The sequence below is a fragment of the Papaver somniferum genome, chromosome 6, assembly GCF_003573695.1.
Source record: "Papaver somniferum cultivar HN1 chromosome 6, ASM357369v1, whole genome shotgun sequence".
Taxonomy (NCBI): Eukaryota; Viridiplantae; Streptophyta; class Magnoliopsida; order Ranunculales; family Papaveraceae; genus Papaver; species Papaver somniferum.
In genome coordinates, this window is record NC_039363.1 from 142,985,464 (window position 1) to 143,008,896 (window position 23,433).

The window sequence follows — 23,433 nt, forward strand, 5'->3', positions numbered from 1 at the left end:
CAAGGTTGTGTGACTCTGTAGCTCACACTCTAGCTCAATGAGCTAATAGTAACTCTTCTTCCATGTTCTGGTCTGTACCTCTAATATGATTTATGTCGACTATTGAGAAGGATCTTTAACTTTTTTGAAGGTCTTTGTTTATTAAAAAAAATAACACTTAGTGAAATAATTTTTTTATTATTTGCTGATGCTTTATAAAAAAATATGTTAATAAAACCTCCACATAAGATGACCTTAACGGCGTGAAGAATCCTCCTGTGATACTTCTGACCTGCGGGGACTCCAATTTTATTTGAATACACTTGTTGGTTTTGACCAGAACAAGTCTCAGAGAGAGAGAGACCACGTTCAATTGGAAAGGCAACAAACGATGCGGCCGTTGAGTGACACGTGCTTTCTGCTAGTGAAGCTCCATATACGGACTACGGAGTAAAGTTTTTTTTTTCCAAAAACGAGACTGAGAAATTGGAGAGGGTGAAACTTTTAGTCCAGACTCTAGACAGAGAGAGACCAGAGAGATAATGGCAGCTCCATTGGAACTTCCTGCAAGTGTTTTTTTTTATTTTCATGTAAATCTCCTCCATTTCCCTTTTTTTTTTCTTTTCCAAATATTTCTTAGTGTTTTCTAACTTGTGTGTTGATTATTTTATTTTTAGGGAAGAATTCAGCGAAACGTTCAAGCATGAACATCCTAACTACAAGTCATTCGCCATTGTAGGGAAAGCTGGTGGAGAGAAATGGAGATCCATGTCTCCTGCTGTAAGTATTTTCTGGTAGAAGGATTTTTAATTTCAGAATCGTAAGTTTCAACTCGATAATACGCCTTTTTATTTCCCCTCCTGTAATTATAGGAAAGAGGTGTTTATGAAGCTAAAGCAGAAGCAAGGAGGACTCATTACATCAACAGCATACAAGCTTCTGATGAAGATGAGTCAGATTCAGACGACAGTGAAGAGGTATTCCTTTACAAACCCTAATTTGATTGTTATACAATTAATGAAAATTTTTGTTTCAACAATTAGTTGAAACCATGGCATTGGCTAACTGGTAATGAGTTTAATATTTAAATACGGCTTCACAATTGTATCCGCCTTAACGCAAAGTGGATTGCAAAACTTACTGTCTTAGATTGTATTATTGTCCAAGACTTGATAACTCACTACATTAGGTGTTGAACTGCGGATTTTATTCAGAATATCCATTTTGTGTTTAAGACTAAAAACGCTTTAAGGTAATGGAAAAAATTATTGACATAACTTTTTAATCAAACATGGTAAATTCTTCTTAAGCTCTTTCTGATATTTTTTCAGGGGGGATATTGTCTATGATTATATTGTGAGGTATTTAACATTGGTACACTAATTAAGATTCAAGTCTTTACTTGGAAGTGCATTCATTACGTACAATCTCGTGAAGCTATAATCATATCTATGTTGGATATCTTATCTAGGATTCTGGGTCCCAATATATGTTTGAAGCTAAAACCTTGGATCCGATATAATGGGATAGAATCTGCGCTGTCTGTGGAGACACAACCATCTTAAAATTGAAACTTTTTGGGTTCCAGGTAGTTGGGATGGGGCTAATATTAACACAGGGCTTCCCAATCGGATTCCTAATCCTGACAGAAACCTCCTGATATTTATGTTATTATAGTCAAAGACCTGATAAATTACAACTTTAGCTGCTTGGACTGTTAAAAACCTTGAACTTTGTTTCAATAGAGATGGCATTATCCACAACACCAATGTAACTCTCCTGAACATGACACTTTTGCTATGTCTTACTAACCATGGTAGAGTCACTGTGTGCTGTATATAATTATACTGTCATCTGTCACTAGGGGCCGTAGTTGTGATATCAGTGGTCCTCGTAGCAATTTTGAGAAGAAAATAGCGCAGAATTTGGAAACATTATCTAGGATTCAAGTCTTTGTTTGAAATTGCATTCATAATATTCTCTGCGGTAGATCTAAAACTACATTTTGTTCACATGACATGTGTTGTATCCCATGCGTGGTTCTGAAGCGGAAGCTTATATCACTTGTTTGTTAATGATATGATTTTGCCACAAATATTAGAATGAATTTCTTAATAATGATAATAACTTCATCGCTGTCAACGCTAAACTAATTTCAGGTTAAGTAATCACGCTTTTAGTATCAGTTGAAGTTCATGCACTTTCTGCCAATTTGGTTTTTGATTATCTGGGCAACAAGATGTGAAAAAGTCCATCATTATGAAAACTATAGGCATATAACAAAGAATTTGGTTCTTACAAAGAATCCTGCCACTTACAAATGATTGAATTGCTATTGGTGTTTTCTGTTGTGCAGGTTGTTGACGACTCACTTCCGGATACAGTCGAACCCAGAAGACCAGCGAGTGCCTTTTTCTGTTTCCTGTAATTTCTCTCCAATGCTCATTCTTTTCATAAGCTCCTTAAATTGTCTCTCTCTTTTCTAACGTACATTTGACTGTTTTGCCAGGGATGAATTTAGACACACATATAAGAGTAAACACCCTAATAACAAGTCAGTCAGCGCTGTAAGTTATCTCTGCAGATCTACCTATTTTTTTCGCCTGTAACTTTAAATTTTTGCCGTGCTTTTATATTTGTTAATTTGGTTTTCTTTTCCACTTAAAATAGGTAGGCAAAGCTGGAGGAGATAAATGGAGATCATTGTCTGATGCTGTAAGTGATTTCTTCAGGGTCAGAATTTTATTTTATTTTCATTAGATTTTTTATTTACTTAAATTTAACAATTGTTTACAAAAATAAATACAGGAGAAAGCTCCTTATGTAGCTGAAGCAGAGAAAAGGAAGGCTGAGTACAACAAGTACATGGATCCTTACTGCAAAAAAATGATTCACTAAATAAATTTTTCTGATTGTCTTTTATTTTCACTAGTCATTCGTCTGCATTTTTCCTTCCAATAGATTTTTTATTCTTATCATCATTTGGTAGAGTGAAGGAGTAGTTTCCGATGAAGATGAATCAGATGACTCATTTGACTCCAACGAATCAGAGTCTGATGAAGATAATGAAAGTGAAGAGGTATTTCTTTACAGACCCTAGTTTGATATTTTCTTAGAAATTCATTGAAAGTTTTCTTCCAACAATTATTTGAGTCATTCGAGAACCGAGGTTGCTAAGAATAGCCTTAAGCCGTAAATCTTGTATACGACTGCCTCAAAATCTTTAGTACTCCGAGGGTTTGGGACCTCTGATCCTTGGTAATGGAGCCAATATTAAAATATGGCTATACAATTGGATCCCCAGTTAACGTGCAATGAGAATCCTTCTAATGCTAATGTTGTTGATTGTGTTACTGTATTGTCGAAGACTTGACAACTCGCTAGACGCTAGTTACTACATCAGCTGTTAGGAAGCCCAGAAACTTGAGCTTTTTACATTGTCATGAAACTGTCTAATCAACTATTATAAATTCTCCATGAGCTCTTTATGATCCTTCTGTTTTTTGCTCGATTCTCTGTGGTAGTATTGTTAGGTTTAGAGTATGAATACGTTGCGTAGATTCCAATCTTTACTGGGAAATGCATTCATAACATTCGACATGGATGATTGACTAGACAAAATGTGCTTGAATTACAGTACCAAGGAAAGCTTAAATCACATGCATGTTGCACGATATGGTTCAAACTTCAAAGCTGTCACCTTAAATTGTTTGTTTGTTAAGTATGCGTTATAGTAAATGTTTGGAAACCAAATTCTTAATTATTGCAACAACATTATAACCAGGATCCGTTTCTTCAAGGACTAAATAAATACTGGTTGTCACCACGATTAACAATATACAAGTAATACTATTATTATGTGTAGGGTTCCTGAACTTTGTCTCTTTCTATATTGCTTTATCTGGAAAATAAGATATGCAAAGCAGCAAAGGTCTCATAAAACAAAATGTCCGACCATATAACAGCTGTTATAATGGTGGCCAGTTTCACTCACGAAATGTCAAGCATTGTTGGATAACAACTCTTATATGCAACTGAAAAGCTGTTGGTTGGAAAAACCTTCCTCGACTTGTTTTGCAAAAATAACTGGACTATTACCAACAGAATGATAATTGTCTACTGTTTCGTTTATGCAGGTAGATCAAGACAGACCTGAACGGCCTTCCAGTGCCTATTTCATTTTCATGTAACTCTCTCTATTCCTCAAATTGTTCCTCATTTTCCAAATACTGGTCATATCTTTCTCTTATTTATGTTTGTTTTTTTCATTTATGTCTGATATTTGTTTGTTTTTCTAGGGAAAAATTCAGACAAGCATACAAGGAAAAGCATCCAAACAATAGATCTGTCTGTGTTGTAAGTTATCACTTTAGATTCACCTCAATTTCTCTGCATATTAGTTCCCTTTGTGCTTATCATTTATTTGTTTTACTTATTGCGAAACCAAAAGGTAGGCAAAGCTGGAGGAGATAGATGGAAATCAATGTCCGATTCTGTAAGTAGCTTCTCTAATAAAAACAAATGTTTTATACTTTTTCCATCCAATTAACGGTAGTTTTCGCTAGCTTCAACTTTTATTCTTTTTATAGGAGAAAGCTCCTTATGTAGCAATGGAAAAGCAAAGGAAAATCGAGTATCTCAAGTACTGGGAAGCACATGAGAAGAAGGCTGTGAGCCCTTGGAAGGTACAAACTCTTAAAGATACAGGAATCAGTTTGGGGTTATCATTTCCTTCTACATAAAAGTTTTTTATTTTGGCATGACTAATGGAGTAAACATTAAGCATGATAAAATCCTCATAGAGGATGTTGAAGATAATAACAGTGAAGACGTTTTTTGTGCTTGTGCAAAACAAAATTTCGATTCATTTGAACAAACTTTCAAAATTTAGTTCGACAGTTATTTGAATTGTTTTTCATTTTGGTTTGCAGAACGCAGATGAGGAATAGAAGAGGGTGATGTAATGAAGAAGATGATTTAGTTGGTGTAGTTGGCCATCTTTGTTCTCTGTTTACTACTACTACTCTTGATCAATGTAATCAACAAAAAGTGGTGTTTTCTTATATAGAAGCTTGCATCATCTATAGTACAATGTTTCTATGTGGGCACTTTCTAGGCCTTCGTTCTTATTCTTGTGTATAAGTTTCAACCTTTTGCAGCTAATTTATAAGTTGATTTTGTTGCTAATTACATTTGTAAATCGGCTCTCCATGTACAATTGGGTACAAATAACGTGTTAGATTAGAACTTCCCAGCTTAAAGACATTGGTCGATGTCCTTCCCAAGGACACTGGCAACTGACTAACTGTTGTTTGGTCATAATGAGTTTACAAATAGCAAAAGTTTGATTCTACGAAGGGCTGTGTTTGGTCATACAAATCCAAAACTGGACAGAGAGAGAATGGTAGCTCCAAGTACAAAATGCTTTCTTGTCACAGGGCCTCCTGTAAGTGCGAAAAAGAAAATTTCCAATCAGTTCTTCATCTCCTTTGGGATAAAACTAATAATTTGAAATGAATTTCAATTTCAAAGTTTAGATTTTCTGCAGAAAAACAATCTTTCTGTTATTTCGATTTTTAACAGGGTGTGGGGAAAACAACTTTGGTAATGAAAGTTCTAGAATCTCTAAGAGCTTCTTATCTGAACCTGAAAGCTCAAGGTTTCTATACCAATAAGAGCTCTTTCACTTCACATTCCTTCCCTTTTTCATTTTTCTTCTTTTATATTAGCTGACAATGTGTATGATGAAATTACTGTGTAGGTGAGATTAGGCAAGGAATGGAGAGAGTTGGGTTTGAAGTGGTGACTTTAGATGGTCGTAAGGCTCCTCTTGCCTCTACCACTATATCTAGGTCTAATTCTACTCACCACTTATCTGTTTGCCTCTTTGGAATTTGTTGTGTTTCGCTAAATGTTTTTTTGTTGTAAATAGCAGGGCAGAGTCACAAAGATGGCCTAGTGTTGGAAGGTTCAAAGTGGATATAACCTCATTTGAGTCATTAGCATTGCCTGAATTGCAGGTTAGAGACATGGCATGTGTAAATTTTCGAATCTTCCACAAGAGCTTTACCTGATTGAGTCAACTTGGCTCACTATTTTGTCGATGTTCTTTCATTTTGAAATGTTATCAATGTAGGTTAAAGAAGACACTGATTTATTCATCATTGATGAAGTTGGTAAAATGGAGTTGTTCAGTTCTTCATTTTTCCCTGCTGTGTTAAGAGTGCTTGAATCTAATATCCCAATTCTAGCTACCATACCCATCCCCAAATTCGGACGTGACATACCTGAAGGTAAACAAGTTTCAAAAGATTTGTGGAAGTTCTAACGTTTTGCATTTTCAATTTGACATGTCAAGTAAATTGTGCTTGTCATGTTCTTGTGCAGTTGCACGAATGAGGAATCATCCAGGGGCTGCGATATTCACGATCAACACAAGGAACGGAGAAGCTGTGAAAGAACAGATTTACACTCAACTCATAGATGTGCTACGAAGGACCTAATCCTGTACGAGGCATGCCATGCCATGCCATACACTTCACTTTTTTGCTACAATTTCTGAAGCTCGTCTTTGTTTTGTGTTGTCAGAATGCTTAAATTTTATACAGGAATAATAACTAACGTTATACACGCGGAAGACCGTTTTATTCTATTAGAATGTGGAAAAATCACACTGTTCATGGAAAATATGAAGTAACAGAAAACTACCCATGGAGCATACGGCACAGACATCCCCACACAAAAATGATAGCTGTACAATAAAAAAAACAAAACGACACAAAATTGAATTCACACAATTTTAATTTACCTAAGCACACTGACAAGCCAGGGCTGTTATGAACTTCGTTTATCATGTTCAGCAGTTTTTAACACCATGTTCAGCAGTTTTTAACACCTCGTTTGCCAAAGCCGAGAATGATTTAGCAGTATCCTCCATTTCAGTTGTTCGCACATTGATACCCTAAAGTATAGCAAGCACAAGCAACACAGTATCTCAAAAACAAATGGTTGAAAATAGAAACGTTAGGATAGAAGACTGTACACTTGAAGGACTAGTAAATCAGGAATTACAAAAAAAAAAAAAAAAAAAACTTACGTCCAACTTCCTCAAATTGTTATGAAGCTTGCTTTGGGCCATATTAGCTTCACTAGTTGCCTGGGACAACAGAAAATGAAGTCAAGTCATTTACAGGTCAAGTCATTTACATCGAGGGGAAAGACTTACGCGGTCTACAACCAGTGGTACGATAAATTATCATTCAAAATAGAACAGGTAAGTGAACTTACACCAGAGGAAGGAAAACCGTATCTCTTCTTGATTTCATCAATTGAACTACTTTTCTCATCTTTTCTGGGAGATCCACTTTTCCCAGCTTCATTCTCTATTGTAGCATGAGTTTTTTCGTTTTTAACCATTTTTTGTTTCAGTTTTCCTGTAATTTCAGTAAGAAAAAAATGGTGGACGTGTTATAAAGGAAATGGTTTATACTGTCATTATAGTCGAAAGATTCTTGAACTGTGAATAAATACAAATACGAGAACCCAAAAAGTGCATACCAACCTGTGATTGCTTGAAATCTACTTGCCAGCTTTTGGGTATTTAGTCCTGGAATCATATTATGTACGCCTCCCTTGGGCTTCTCCATTTCACCATCAATATCAATATCATCTTTACAGAGAGAACCAGCATATACAATCAGTCAAATGGGATGTTCCTCTATTGCGATCAAGCTAAACACTGATAGAGAGAGTTACATATATACCTATACTTAGCTCGGCGTCATCATTATCCACGGCCACATGATCTATGTTCTCAGCATCTAAAGGAAAATTTTCTGCCGAAAATATAGTGTTAAGCTCATCTCCTACACTTGCTCTGGGTTCCTCAAATGTTACATCTGAATCAGCCTTGGCTTTACCTCCTTTCATAACCGAGCTAAAGAAACCCTGAAAAGTCCATCAATTTTACTTCTTATGGACTACTTTACACGGCATAACAAGGAATACTGTAAATATTTCGAAAGACTGTTGTTACCTTTTTCTTTTCTTTATGGATAACAGGTACATGTGCTTCTTGCTGAACTAGCATTCTCTCCTTGTAGACTAGACTAATATGGTCCAAAATCCTGAAAGTGAGAAGGAAAATCAACCGTAAATTGTTTAAATGGCTTAGCAGTACATGCATGTAATATTTGGAAAATAAACCAAGAGAATGTACCTATAGATTTCCTTTTGGAGTAAAAGTGAGACAAAGAAAACTTCTTGATCTCCATTCACCACAACTAGTTCCCCACCAGATGAAGAACAAATGAAATTCAGCTTTGAATTTGAGATTGTCAAACCTGTTATGGAGGTTTCCTTGAGAAGAGTTAATTCTGGAAGAGACCTAGAGTACATAAGAACAACTCAAACTTCAGTTTTGTTCAACAAAATGAACACTGAAGCCGTCATGAGTTGGAATACTACAAACCTTATTTCAATTTTTCCACTTGCAAACAGAAGTATAACTGCAATGTTTGAGTTGTTGTCGTGCACTGTTGCAGCCCAACAACAAGTACTACCGTGGAATTTTCTCTTGTACAAGACCTTCTCAACTCCCTTTGATAGCAGTACAATGGACAAGGAGAGAGTAATAGAGTTTTCAGCTACTTTTGCACATAATATGAGCTGTAGGTAGTACTTCCATCAACAAAGAGAATTACCTGAACCGCATTAACCAAGGAATATACGTAGATAGATGTCTCATTGCAGAGCAATACCAGATCATCCAATACATCTGCACAAGTTGATTTAACTAATGAAAAATCTAGGAAAGAAAGAGCTAGCTAGTATGATCCGCAGGGAATATATTTCTGATTATTACCTAAAATCTGCATGAACAGGGCTTTAGAAGGTTTATTGGGATGGACAGTGTTGGCACTTAATGTGTTTCCACTATCACTGTCAAGCGCCACAATTGATGAGTCTTTCGTGGCTACCAATAAAACGTTTTTCTCAAAACCATGAAAGCTGCAGATTTCAAACTGTGAGGAGATAACACCAGTGCATAGTTCACTGGTAAATTGTTTTTGAGAAAGTAATGTAGGGCCTTCCACGTCAATAATAGAAATCTGAAAGCAAAAGATTGATGAATATTTTAGAAGGTGACTACTAAGAACTCGTTTAGAGATATAACTGCAAGTATACAAAGTCAAAGGGCACGAGATAGAAAAAACCCACATATCCTTGATCAGACCCAACAGCAAGATGACTTGAGTCCTGCTTTAGATTTATAGAAAGTACAGCTCCATTAACCTTTATCACCTTAACACTGTGGATAATATTTTTCTTTGTACTTCCTGTAACATAGTCAAATTCATTACAATGTTATTTCGCCATGGTAAAGGATTTCCAACAGTCCATAGAAAAGTTAATCTCAAGTATATATGACAATTATCATCTTCAAGCAAAAACACCTTGTAGTGAAAGACGATTATTTTCCATTGAGATTTGGTCAGGTTTGAGTTTGAATATACGGACCTACATAGAATCAGGGAGAAGTAAACGGACAAGTAATTAAAAAGTACAAGATCCAGCATTTTTCTCATTGTTAAGGAGATAAATTAGAACAAAATACTTTACCATTCCAACTTGATCGCCTGTAACAAGCAATCGTGAGCTGTGGTCAAAATGCAATGCTGTCACTGGAATGCCAGTAACAGAATGGTTATCCTCACTCTGCGCGATTAAAAAGATTTGGAATAAAAACAATAGAAGATCAGAAAAATTTTAATTCAATTGCGGGTAAGCTCAAAAGAAAGATATTTACCTGCTGTTTAACAGATGAAATAGGAAGAAACAAGGGACATGATAAATCCCAAAAATTTATAGATCCATCACTATGTCCCGTTATATACAAACATTTAACCTTTGTGAATCCACTACTCAGGCATTTTCCATCTTTCTCCTTTGTTTCAACTGGAAGAAATGACGGCAAACTTTTAGCCACCAACTTGTAATCCTACAAAATTACAGAAGTAGTAAATTTAGAAGTGGAGAATGATGAACAAATAAGAGTTGGCGTACCAAATTCTTTTTCATAATGGTATTACCTCATCCATAGAAAGACTTGTACAATCTGTAATGAGTTTTGCTGTAGTAATGCTTGGCTCTACAAATGGCAGCTTAATCATGACCTGCTTTGGAAGGGAAGGAGTTGACTTGGAGTGCAATTGCAATAGATATCTTTCGATCGCCGAATCATCATAGGCACACAGATGACCAGATTTCAAAAGGAGTATAAGAGAATCGTGTTTGTGCCTGTTTTGGTCACTGGTGCTAGAAACAATTTGCATGTCTAAACAACATTCCGGCAGCGGAAGTGTCAGTTTGATTGTACGTGATTCTGTGTGCTCATTCAGAAGGATTATCTGCAAAAAAAATATCAACTTACATTCATGGAACAATATATTGCCTCATCATACAAACTGCTAAGAGGTAACTCCTGCTGGCTCGCAAATAGATAACTTAAATTTTAACATCTAAGTGAATTGTAGTTCTGCATAAAGAAAACTACCTGAAACAAATTCGAAGTCACAGAGTTAGATTCTCCATTGACGTACAAACGACTAGCCGTGCCATCTCCATAAATCCACTTCAACGAAGAAATAGGAATTTTGTCCATCTTATACCCAAGGTTGAGTTTACAAATAGGAACATTTTGAGTTGCAGATACATCTTTGTTACTCGAACCTTTTGAATCAGAAAGGGATGGTATAGTCCAGAGTAATATCTCACCATTGTTATATCCGACAACTACTTTACTTCCGAACGGGCATGCCCAACATCCAGAAGTAACTTTTTTTGTTTCGGGAGACAATGAATGAAGCAAATTTCCACCCGTGATGAAGATAACATTGCTTTCTTCCCCTCCCCATAAGACAATAGCACCATCTCTAAAGATCAGAAGAACTCTTTTGCTTTCAGCCATTGGTTGTGGCAGTATATACATCACAGCGGTATCTCCTCCTACTTCCGATGTATTACCTGAGGGAATAGAATAAGGGAAAATTAAATATAATCCAAAGTTGCAATTAAGAAGACAACACTGAACACACATGTACACTGGTTAAAGTTTACTACCATGGGATACTGAGAGAGGAATATTGTATCTCATCTGCAATATATGATGATTTTCTTGATCAACCTTCCATACTGAAACATCTCCGATGGAATCTCCAATGTAGCTACAATCACCACAGCATTTTATCTCAGTTTATGGCTACGAATCCAATTCATGCATTAAAGAACGATAATCGTATTCTGGATTATATATCTACTATTTACTTACATATAAGAAGTATGCTGAATGACAGTGAAAGCGGTAATCTCTTGTTTAAATTTGTGCACATGAGATAATTGCTTCCTCTCTACATCCCAAACCTAACAATATAGTAGCAGTTCTGATTCATGTTATAAAACGGAAAGTGAAACAGATGTAATGAAACAATATTATGCTGAGAGTAAGGAAGCTACAGAAACACACACCTCAATGTGGTTTTGGGCCGTTACATTTATAAGAACTCGTTCATTCTCAATAAACTGCAACATGAGAAATAATCTTAAGAAAAGAGCAATTGTAGCAATCGAATCTTCATAATTGCTATGTTACAAAAAAATCTAACTGGAAAAAACGATAAGAGAGCAAGAAACCTGCAGAAACTTGCTAGGAATTGGGTCACTGGATTCCAGTATAGCTTGAGTATTATCTTTGCCGAGTAATTTGATTAGACCATCTCTGGGAAAAATGCAAAAAATAAAAAGCTTATTCCATCCTTTAGCAGTAAACAGGGAGTAGTATATTATCAAACTTTCAAACTAAAATTTGAGGAGAGAAACTTTCTTACTTGGTGGATATTGCAAGTATGTTTTGAATGGAATCATAAGCCAGTTTAATTGCTCCTGCAGGAATCCCATAATGGAAGACTAGACGTGGGTTTACGTCATCAGACTTCAAACTGCTCAAGCTTCCTCCTCCAGGCTGCTTACATAAACATCAATATCGTTATAAACTCTGAATGTACTCGGATTTCACACGGAACATTATACAAATACGTAAGAAACAAAGATAAAACTGAGAACCCACTCAGCACTGCTGCTGTATTGCTCATACTTAACAGTCACACATCCATCTGTGCCCTAGACAACTAGCCCGTTCGCCTAGCAGGCCAGCACTCTCATATAGCAGCTCATACTTAGTGGATTACCTTGGTCCTAACGACAGCATCCAAGTCCCGCATAGAAAATCATTTCGATATCACAGACTCACAGTTGTAGTCTGTTGACTAAGGTCAGTTTGTTCCCTGGTGGTGGCTAAAACTCAGACATCTAAAGAAGGTGCTGCGGCATCTTCAAAGACTACTTTTACTTTTAGGAAGGATTATCAAATTCCGTGGAAATTACAAATCCGATGGAGGCAATGACTAAGAATCTTTTCATTTTTATACATGGATTAGGTAACCCTGGTAGTAGTCATGAAATCTGGACACGGAGTATTATTACTCCCTCCACGTCTATTATATAGGCGAAAGAGTAGTATTCTCTTAGAATAAGAAAATGTTTAGTTTTCATAAATTTCCTTCTACTTTTCAAATTTATCCTTACCTTGTTTCAATATAAATATTATTTTATATATCTCTATCTCACATATAAAATTGGATTGTATGATACCCATGCATCATTAATAGGGGTATATATGGAAAAAATAATTTCGGAAGTGGAGCTCCGCCTATCTAATGGTACTACAAATTTTTTAAACTCCACCTATATAATAGGTACGGAGGGAGTATTTTGTTATCCAGTGTTCCAGTCTGCATCATGACATCTTAGATTGACCTTAAATTAAGCTGGAAAAGAGAACTGAAAAAGAAAAAGGGTGCCCATTTATAAATTTTAAACGAGCCACTTTATAACACTTCATTGGTACAAGTAACCCTATAAGAATTCTTTATTTCGTTCTTTCTTTTCTTTATTTATTTGGTCCGTCTGATTTTCATTATCGACCTAGGACCTTCGGCACATAAATATAAATGACGGTGTCTTATGATGGATCCTGGGTGCATATAGTTTAGTGTTCAAATACTAATCTGCTAATTGACCTAAACCATCTAAGTTATGATCACGGTCTCATGCTCACCGTAGTCGCTGGAAATCTATAATTTTCTACCGATCAATTCTATTTTTCTTCCTCTTGTATGCTCCGGTCAGCAGAGTACCCTATGACTTACATTTTATGGGCCGACAAGACATTAATTACTAATAGCATGGGCTTAGAAAGCTAGTTAGTTATGGAAACTCAATATGTAGTCCAGTATGGAAATATAAGATCAACACTCTAACATGGGAATCTGCTCCAATTTTTTTTTTCTTTTTGAAAAGGAGGGTTTTATTTAAAGTCTCGGATATTCAAGAGTTACATAGTTTAGGTAGGGGTGTAAGTAATACCCGAAAATACTCAGTCTGTCTGTACCCGCCCGAGCCCGCCTATACCCGAAGTAGCCCAATGCCTGTTATGGCCCGTCATGGGCCACCCGGCCTGGCCTGGACTAATTTACTGGGCGGTCCCGGACTTTGCAATTAATTATGATGCCCGATCTGATACCCGGCCTGGTACCCGGCCTGAAAGCCTTCTATGTGTCATTAATCATTTAATATCCTCTTAAAAAGACTTAAACGTTACAATTTTATAATTGTCAATTTTGTGTCAAGAAAAATAAAGTATATAGTTGTTTTTATTTATAATTAACCTTTTCAAAACATTAATGGTAATATATTTTCTTATTATAGAAAGTTTACTGTACTCTAATTAATTAATTATTATAGGCTAAAATTTAAAATTTGTCATTGTAATTTAAATATAAAATAATACTATCACTTACGGTATGCAATGTTAGAAAGGAAAAGATATCGTATTAAAAGTAAATAAATTTAATATCCTTCATTTGAAAATTTAAACTGAAAAAAAAAATAGTGGCATGTCCGGCCCGATCTGGCCTGCCCGTATAAAAAACGGGTTTTGGGCGGTCTTTGTGTAGTAAATTATCTACTTTTGCCCGGCCTGTCCGGCCTGAAATTGTTTACGGGCTCATAAATATTAAGTCTGGCCTGCCCGGCCTGTCTTAGTTTTTGGGTCGGGCGACCCGGCCTGCCCGAATTTACACCCCTAGTTTAGGAATGTAGAATTCCTTATCTTTACAATCGGTAAATAAAACATTAGCATAACTAATTTCCAATTATAAACATTAATTACAGACCGTCTTGTTCGATTAGACCTTATCCTTGAAATTTTCAAATAAAGGAAGATCATAATCATTTTATAAACAATTGCTTGAAAAAGTAAAAGTATTTATGTATTATAGGAAAATTAACTTACTTGAAAATGCTATAGAAAGTAGCAAATTACAGTTCAACGACAGAATTTGAATCACTAAGAGTAAGATGATTGCTGTGACTTGTGAAAAATGTTATCAGAGAGATTAAAATTGTTGATATCAGTGAAATAAGTAAAGAAGGATTTGAAATTTGAGATCGGACTAACCTTTTTTGAAGCCTTCTCCACTAATTTTTTGACGAACATCTGGTAGATTCTGTAATAGCAGTAGAAAGATTATGGTTTGATGATCAATAAATTCACTCTGATCTGGTTTTTGACCGGATTGAAGAAATAAAAGTCGAAACTTATGAAATAACTTTGAACACTCAGGAACATTTGTTTGTAAAGATAAAAAGAAACAAAGAAAGAAATGGAGAGAAACGACAGGACGGTTTGATTTACACACAAAATCTAGTCTGCTGCGGTTTCTTATACAAGCAGCACTTATGTATACACGTGGCAGTTGATTATCTTAAATACGGATGCTCTCAGATTTATAGTAGCGACAGTGACGATGCGACGTCAGGGTTAAGACCAAATTGACGGATAACACGTGGAATGTTAGTAGTTACTTTGGATGCTGACCTATATTTAACGGAAGGATGGGTTATTTCCATTCGTTTGTTAAAAATGTCGATGTTTGGTTGGTTGTTATGGAGAGTTTAAAGTGTCAGAGTGTGTGCTGGTGCAAACCGACCAATACATTGGAGTCAACTACCAAATGTATGTGGACTATCTCCTCGATTGGTGAGACCATTTTTGTTTTCTACTCATAGTTTATTTAAGCGATTGGATGTTTCTGATCCTACCGCTATAAATACCATGGTCTTCCGGAGAATGGAATCCAATCCCCAAATCCTTAATATAGAAGTCGCATTGTCATGTTGGGTCGAACAGATAGAAGGGACAATTGTGAGGGAAAAAAAAGGGTTTCGGCAGGGGTGGAGCTAGGTTCCGGATAAAAAACTCGCCAGTTTTAGGGACGGCCCCGAAAGAGTTAGGGTCGATTTTTTTATAACCAATCCATAGACAAGGTTATGGGATATTCTAAATGTTGATAGAATACCTTAATGTTCTTTGATAATCGGAGGTAAAATAATTGTTTTTAGAATCCGATTATTGGTAATATAATCGGTAGTTAAAAAACATACATAGACTACCGATTGATATAAATTTGTGTTAAACGCGTATTTGGGGATCGGAAGTTAATGATAAATTCATTTACTATCGATTATAGGATACTCCAAAATTCAAAAAAGTGATTTTTGCAAAATCTCATTTTGGGGCAACTTTATATTTGGTAGTTATATGAACTATTTTGACTAACAAATATGGTTGGATATTGGCAAAGAGAGCAGCTGTATAATCGGAAGTCGGGATAACTTCATTTATTACCGATTATAGGCTCAACCAAAATTCAAAAAAAAAAAAGGATTTTGGCAAAATCTCATTTTGGGGCAACACTACATTCGGTATTTATATGAACTATTTTGACTATCAAATATGGTTGGATATTTGCAAGTATAATCGGAAGTCATGATAACTTCATTTACTACCGATTATAGGCTCAACCAAAATTCAAAAAATAGAGGATTTTGGAAAAATCTCATTTTGGGGCAATTCTATATTCGGTAATTATATGAACTATCTTGACTACCGATTATGGTAGGATTTCGGCAAAGAGGTCTAATGTATAATCGGAAGTCAGGATAACTTCGTTTACTACCGATTATATGCTCAACCAAAATTCAAAAAATAGAGAATTTTTGCAAAATCTCATTTTGGGGCAATTCTATATTCGGTAATTATATGAACTATCTTGACTACCGATTATGGTAGGATTTCGGCAAATAGGTCTAATGTATAATCGGAAGTCAGGATAACTTCGTTTACTACCGATTATATGCTCAACCAAAATTCAAAAAATAGAGAATTTTTGCAAAATCTCATTTTGGGGCTACTCTATATTCGGGAGTTAGATAACCTAAATTCACTATCGATTATGGTAGCATTTTTTCCAAAGGTCTACTTTAATCGAGGGTCAAGATAACTTTATTTACTACCGATTATAGGATAATCAAAATTCAAAAGATAGAGGATTTTATTTTGAGGATACTTTATATTCGGAAGTTATATAAACTAAATTGACTCCCGGTTGTGGATTAACTTCCCGATTGTGAAGGGTAGTTTGGCCATTAAAAAAACGGGAGATAGGGGATGGCTACATTTTATTTTTGGGTGACCTTTTTTTTGTCTTATGTGTCGCCCCTAATTATTTTGCGGTCGCCCCTAAAAATGCTAGGATAAAAAAGAAGGGCAAATCACCAAAGAAAAGAAATAACTGTAAAGGGCAGATCACAATATGGGCACATAAATAAATAAAAATTAAAGAAAAGAAATAACTGTTATGAAAAATAATTATTCAATAACAATTGTATAGCTGGTTCTAGCATCATATAAAAACCGGAAGTTATCAAATATAAGATTGTTATTGCTTTTTGATCCTACTGACTCCAAGTTCTTTATTAAGTACATCAAATTTGGACCCTTTTTAATTGAAATATTCCAAGTGAGAAAAGCTTGTTGCTAATCTAGCTATGTTTACTGCTATCTGTTCCGATCCGGGTTGACTTTGATCAGGTTTCTTTTGACAAAAGATACTGCTTCAAAATTTTCATCATTCAATTAATGAAATCCCAAACTGAATATTCCTTGAACTTCTTTTATATATGTTTCCTTTATCTCCTCCAGAGTTGTGTCATCCTTAACATGAGAATCTATATTGGTCCTCTTCAATTCTTGGCCCAACACATTGCTAGTTCAACTCCGCTCTTAGCTCTGCAGATTTCAACGATACTATCTTTGAAGTTTCTTGCTCCCACATTGTTTCCCGAATAAGACATGGCAATTAGAGCAAAGTTATTATGAGAATAAGAGTTAGCATTTCCTTCCATGATATATGAGTCCATGGAATTAATGCTAATAACTATGCCAAATTTCTCCTTATGATTTCTGATGAGTCTTTCTAAGTTATCTTGACCATTTCGTTGGTAGTAGAGATTGTTCTGAATATGGATTAATTTTGCATGACTCTGTCAATATAGCAGATATGTTGTCTGATGTTGGTCGTGGCCTCAGCTGTTGGGGAGATCTTATGGAAGATGAAGTCACATCTAGCTTTTGAAATGAACCAACAAGTGGTAGCAAAGGTGGAGATCTAATTGTTGAAAGGGTTCAGAGGTTGGAACTTAGAACCAAGTGTTTAACCACTTTATGAAATTGTTAGCTTCTCTAATGACCTGATGGTGAGCACCAAACATATTTGACCAAATAAAAAAAGCATAAGGACATGACATCAGAGCATGCATTATATCCTCTTCGACGCTTTTGAATAAATTGCAGATAAGATCAATGTAGTTAAGGATGCTAGCATTCTTAATATTTGCGGGAAGAATTTCATGTACGCTTTTCCATATGAACATTTGAATAAAGGGGAGGTGTCCATCTTCCAGATATCCTTTTAAGAAGTGTTGATAAAGTCATCTTTCTACTTGTCCTGGATTTTAATATATCATATAGATATTTGACTGTAAACTCCACTTTTTCATGAAGGCCAAACAGTAGTATCCACTTCCTGGATGTTGAAGATAATATCCTGAATAGCAACTTGATCACTTGGGATAACCAGGGAGCACGAGTGTCAGTATCTCATTCCCCGATATTGTTGATGTGCTGGGAAAAGTTGGAGATTTACAAGGATGTTACTTTTGTTGTGTATCCATCTGTCTTCCCATATTCTGATTTTTTGATCATTCCCCAGTTTCCATCTATAATACTTCTGAATATTTCCAACATATTCTAGGATACCTCTTTCCATACCTAAAAATCAGTACTTTTGGGTTTGGTGTTCGTTCTAATAACTTCTTGACATTCAAATTAATTTACTTTCATACTAGAAGAACATAAAGAGTCTGACTAGAGGATGAGTCTCCATGTTATTTTAATGATCATTTGGATTGTTGAAGAGTTCCATGGTTTTGAAATCAATACCTCCCAATTCTTTAGGTTTGCGAACGGAGACCCAAGCAATGTAGTAGATGCCCTTAGCCTTCTCAGGGTCTTTATCACAGAAGAAATCCCTTTGAAGTTTGTTTATGTCATTACAAGTCTTCTTACGGAGTTTCAAACAATTCGTCTCAGAGATACTAAAAGTTGAAGTAACACTTGCAATCATGGTGGCTCTGCCATTTGGAGATATATTTTACTTTTTCATCCAGCAAGCCTGAATTTGAGTTTATCCATACATGGTTGAAAAGCTTGTCTCTTGCTTTTATTGGTGAATAAATTAAGGGAAGATCAAGTACTAATCCTTAACGTTAATCTTTTGGAACTTCATGAAGAGGCTTATATTGTCAACAATTTTTGGAGTAGTATTTTTGCTGAAGAAAATACCAGATTTTGAGAAGTTGATCATTTCGCCAGAAGAATAACTGAAATCACTGAAGAGGTTCACCAGGTTTGTGCATTCCTGCGGGTTAGCTTTACAAAAAACCATGCAGTCGTCTGCAAATAAAAGATGACTTATGGGAGGGTCTCTAGGTCATACCTGGGTACCATGTTTCAGACCAAACTGTTCAACATTGATGAGATTAGAAATGGTTTCCATACAATAGAAGAAAGGATAAAGAGATAGAGATCTCCTTGTCTAAGTCCTTTAGAGGGGCTGAAGAATTTGCCAGGAATACCATTAATCAATACTGCAAAATTTGTAGTGGATATGCATTTATGAATTAAATTGTACCGCTTTTCACCATATCCTATTTGAGTCGGAATATCAAGAAGGAAACTCCATTCCACTCTGTCAACGACCTTAACTATGTCAATTTTGATCCCCATAATGCATTTATCACTCTTTCTTCCACCTTTTGTATTTATATAGTAAGTGATTTCATGCGCTATAACAATTTTATCAGAAATTTGTCTACCATGAATGAAGAAAGATTGAAAAGGCAAAATGATCTTGCATAGGATATGTTTTAGTCGCTGGGCAAGAAGTTTTTTATATGAGTTTGTAATTTGAATTACAAAGAGATATGGGTCTGAAGTTAGAAGAGGTGGTTGGGGAGTCTACTGTAGGGATAAGGGAGATGAAAGTAGAGTTCATTTATTTTAAGATGAAACCAGAGCTTAAAAAATATTGATCCTTTCCACAATGACTTCTCCCACGACATACCAATTATCTTGAAAAAAATTAGGTGAAAAACCATTAGGGTCGGAGCTTCGTCACCAGCCATACTGAAGATAACATTTTTATTTTCCAGACTATGTAGAATGACAAGGAGGTGGTCCTTCTTATAAGATGAGATAATACTAGGGATGTAGTTGGTGATATCTTGGTTAATGTTGACGGAGTCAGTGACCCTTCTTCCAAAGTGAGTAGTGAAATAGTTGGAGATTTTTATGTTGTCAGTGGTCCAGTCTCCCTTGCCATTTTGAATATAATCTATCTTATTTCTCTCGTTCTTGTTTTTGCAGAGTCATGAAAGAACTTAGTGTATCTATCCCAAGTCTAATGGATTCATCTTTACTCTTGGTTTTCCAAAAGTTCTCATGAATATCATACCAGTGTTTAACATTTTCCTTAACTTCTCTATATAGCAGCACCTCTGCTAGCATCAAACTTATTCTTTGTGATCCAATCAAGTCTTTCTATGCATTCCTCAAGGTTAGATTTGATGTTACCATAAACTTTTTTGTTCCAGATTTTGACTTTGATTTTAACATTCTTGAGTTTTCTAGCAATCATAAAGGCAAAGGAGCCAACAGTCTTTTCCTCAAATATTTGGAAATGATATCCTTACTGTCTTGATGGTCTAACCAAGGGAAAAAGAATTTGGAATGCATTTGGCCAGTGTTCCAGTTAGGATTAATATTATAAAGAATGAGATTATGGTCAGAGCCGATGGCCAACAGATTAGATATAGCGCTATTAGGAAAAATGGTGAGCCAACGGTCAGAAGAAAGATCCTTGTGACCTTGTCAAGTTCTATAAGAAGTTCACCATCTCTTATAGGGAAGGGACAAGCAGTATAACCAACACCAGCGACAGAAAAATCATCAATTTTGCTAGTAAAAATGTCATCATCTGTGGAATCAATAGGGTTCATACTAAATTTTTCATGATAATGCAAGACCATATTGAAATCAATCATTATGAGACAAGACAAATTGTTATTAGCAACCATTTTTTTCAAGCACTTTCTAATATCCCAGTTTGTCTTTGGTGGAATAGGGGCTGCCATAATAGCCAGTAAAAACCCAAGGGTTGCCATTAACAGGAGTGATCAGAGCACTTATATTATTATTGGGTAAATACATAATGACAATGCTTAAGTTGGTTTTCCAAGCCAAAGCTAGACTACCAACAATGTCAATGGGACCCTTAGGTTCCACAAACCAATAGTTGGTAACACCAATACTGCCAAGAATGTTGCTAAGGTTTTTAGACTTTTTTCAGTGTCAGATAAGAAAAGATATTAGGGTTTATTTACTCAACATATCATTAAGATATCTATCTACTAGTGGTGTTTTGTCCTATTACTTGAAAATTTTAGGCTATTATTGCAAAAGAATTGCCAGAAGTAAGATATCCTAGGATGTTACCTTAATATTAAGCAGAGGGTTATGAAAGGAGAGGGTAACTAGTATACCGCCGAATTTTTCGTTCGGGAACCTATATAGACAATCTTTGTACAATCTATACGTTCGGTTACGAAACTGTATTTAACAAAGTAAACCTAGCATGTACTGGAAATTTTCATGAACCAAATTCCAACAAGAATACTTCTTTTAATCTATATTTCAAGATACAAATTAAACAAGAACGAGTCATGTAGGTTCTTTACAGTTGAGATAATACAATCTATCTAGGCTTAGATACGTACATCCGGTGATATTTCAATTATAAAGATAAACCAATATATTATGGAAAAGAAATAACATACACACCAGAGATTTTTGTTAACGAGGAAAACTACAATCTTGCAGAAAAACCCCGGGTCCTAGTCCAGATTGAACTCCCAGTGATTTTGAAATGACGAGGGTACCAAGCACACCATAATATTTTCTATATCAACCTATAAGTATGATACCTTGTGTGATCGTCATGGACAAAGAAGTCGAGACAATATAATAAAATATAATCACTTGATAATAACCATCGTACAAGATTTACTATAGGATTAATGTCAAGTGCTTTGGATTAACGTACAAGTGTATTTACTTTATAATAACTAAATAATTGTAATGCGAGAGTAAAGTAAATGATAAAACAAGATTTTTTTAAGGAGGAACAACAAATGCAGAAAAACCCTCGGGACCCAGTCCTATTATGAATACTCCCAGAATTAAGCCGTTATACAAATGCACTACCAACTTTGTATAGTTGAGACCAAGTAAATTACCCTAGTTACATAGTTTCCTCGGTATCCATGGAAAACACACGTGAATTTTAAGATAGAGTCCACTATCTTAAGCTGCTTCAGTCTCTTTGAAGACTTTAAGCGCTCAACCCTTTTGATTATCTTCCAAACAGTAAATAACTAATCTGTTTGGTTCACCATTCATATCTCAGGAAATTAATCAGATATATGTATGTGAAGTGTGACAAAGACCTTTCTATTTATAATTGATTAAACTCCTTTTTCGGGTTTTAGATCTTCCAAGATCTATATTAAGCAAGTTAGCCAGATCAAGTCAAACAGAACTACAAGATTTGGATACTGAAGAGTACCACCAAATGTTAGCTTGTACATCTAAATAAGACTAGTCAATAATCAGTATATTGAAAGATAAACTAGATATACTCAGATCACAACCGATCAAGTTTGCACACGAAGCAAATCACGAAGATTCAAAACCAATAAGAAAAATCTTATTGTCTTCAATATTTAATAGTCTTGTGTACCTGCGTTATAACAAACTTGATTCCTGACTTATGGTCGATCATGTTAGATCACTGCTCGGTCGAACTCGCAAGTGTTGCTATATCAAGTTTGTTTGTCAAGTTTATTTTCCAAAACTATAAGTATTGATTTCTAGTCTACTTATACCTAAGTCTCGGGCTAGGATAAAAAGTGTAGTTGAGCTCTAGACTCCACGGCGTTCATCATGCAAAGACGAAGAACTACTCAAGGAACTGGTGGATCTTCATCGACAAAAAGGTATGTGGAGACTTGAACTTATCTATCACTCAAAGGTATATCTACTCTATCTCCTATCTTGAGACAAACATCGTATTGTTATATAGACTTCGATTATACACATTTGCCATTTAGAGCCGAGTTTATCTCGCTTATCTATTTCTCGAAATATGTGTTGGTAAGATTTCACTTTGGACAAGTTCATCTTTACAATTGACGAAAGTCATGTTGATTATTTCAATATCTTGAAAATTTCTTTGATGAAAAATAGTGTGTGAATAACCTCTATTTAACATCTTCTAAGAATGTTTCAATGATTGAAATGAGAGTTTAGAATATATAACCTTGAATGGATATAAACATTGTATGTGAACTCATACTTGTGTAAGTCCAAAATCCTTAAACTAAAGTATGCGTACTTTACTGGTTCAGGATGTCCGGAAGCTAAGTACACGTACCCGTACGCGTACTGCGGGAAGTTTACATCCCGTGAATTTCTGCTGGAGTTTGTGAACTGAAAAACAAACTCAATCCAGGTACTTAAGTATGCTTACCGGTATGCATACTTGAGTGGGTTATTTTCTAAAAACGATTTATTCGTGAACTAAGACATATATAAACTAAAAGATGCAATCTTTGCAAACCGTGGCTATAATGTTCATGAATCGATTCAAGTGAATCAAAATCGTTTTTGTTTCGATTGTGTCTTATTTACTTCTATGAGATATAAGCAATTTAACGACTCTCTAACTAGTTCTTTTAAGTCATTTTAACTAGTTACGGTGAAGATGAATAAGGTTGATATGAAAGTGCTCATATGGCTAACCATTTGTTAACTACTGT

At 35.4% G+C, this 23,433-nt stretch overlaps 4 protein-coding genes across 5 annotated transcripts; 3 read left to right on the forward strand and 1 right to left on the reverse strand.

The window, feature by feature from the left end:
• The first annotated feature begins 457 nt into the window (after positions 1-457).
• Positions 458-5,145, forward strand: LOC113289614 (HMG1/2-like protein). Of its 2 annotated transcripts, XM_026538929.1 has the most exons (13): positions 458-569; positions 657-759; positions 852-956; positions 2,336-2,403; positions 2,489-2,546; positions 2,650-2,694; positions 2,788-2,840; positions 2,969-3,058; positions 4,116-4,165; positions 4,278-4,335; positions 4,430-4,474; positions 4,569-4,664; positions 4,911-5,145. In XM_026538929.1, coding segments are annotated over exons 1-8 (447 nt in total). In that variant the 5' UTR covers positions 458-567; the 3' UTR covers positions 2,982-3,058; positions 4,116-4,165; positions 4,278-4,335; positions 4,430-4,474; positions 4,569-4,664; positions 4,911-5,145. The 2 variants fall into 2 exon arrangements, with proteins under 2 accessions (XP_026394714.1, XP_026394713.1); XM_026538928.1 differs by lacking the exons at positions 4,278-4,335; positions 4,430-4,474; positions 4,569-4,664; positions 4,911-5,145 and having other exon boundaries at positions 2,788-3,058; positions 4,116-4,166.
• LOC113291600 (high mobility group B protein 3-like) lies at positions 3,260-4,928 on the forward strand. The gene is made up of 6 exons (XM_026541117.1): positions 3,260-3,334; positions 4,116-4,165; positions 4,278-4,335; positions 4,430-4,474; positions 4,569-4,664; positions 4,911-4,928. Exons 1-6 carry the CDS (start codon positions 3,260-3,262, stop codon positions 4,926-4,928), a joined length of 342 nt encoding a protein of 113 aa, XP_026396902.1.
• A 160-nt stretch (positions 5,146-5,305) lies between the features above and the next one.
• Positions 5,306-6,522, forward strand: LOC113289613 (cancer-related nucleoside-triphosphatase homolog). The gene is made up of 6 exons (XM_026538927.1): positions 5,306-5,425; positions 5,563-5,638; positions 5,741-5,831; positions 5,915-5,999; positions 6,116-6,272; positions 6,367-6,522. The coding sequence occupies exons 1-6, from the start codon at positions 5,381-5,383 to the stop codon at positions 6,480-6,482; spliced, it is 570 nt and encodes a 189-aa protein (XP_026394712.1). The 5' UTR covers positions 5,306-5,380; the 3' UTR covers positions 6,483-6,522.
• Positions 6,523-6,595: 73 nt separating this feature from the next.
• On the reverse strand, positions 6,596-14,795 carry LOC113289611. The gene is made up of 22 exons (XM_026538926.1): positions 14,555-14,795; positions 11,865-11,998; positions 11,671-11,755; positions 11,506-11,559; positions 11,309-11,400; positions 11,101-11,204; positions 10,535-11,004; positions 10,071-10,388; positions 9,788-9,979; positions 9,601-9,696; positions 9,435-9,498; positions 9,199-9,317; positions 8,843-9,089; positions 8,682-8,755; positions 8,450-8,577; positions 8,198-8,365; positions 8,015-8,105; positions 7,743-7,926; positions 7,541-7,648; positions 7,267-7,412; positions 7,076-7,135; positions 6,596-6,940 (listed from the first exon to the last, which is right to left on the reverse strand). The coding sequence occupies exons 1-22, from the start codon at positions 14,591-14,593 to the stop codon at positions 6,836-6,838; spliced, it is 3,078 nt and encodes a 1,025-aa protein (XP_026394711.1). The 5' UTR covers positions 14,594-14,795; the 3' UTR covers positions 6,596-6,835.
• Positions 14,796-23,433: the final 8,638 nt, after the last annotated feature.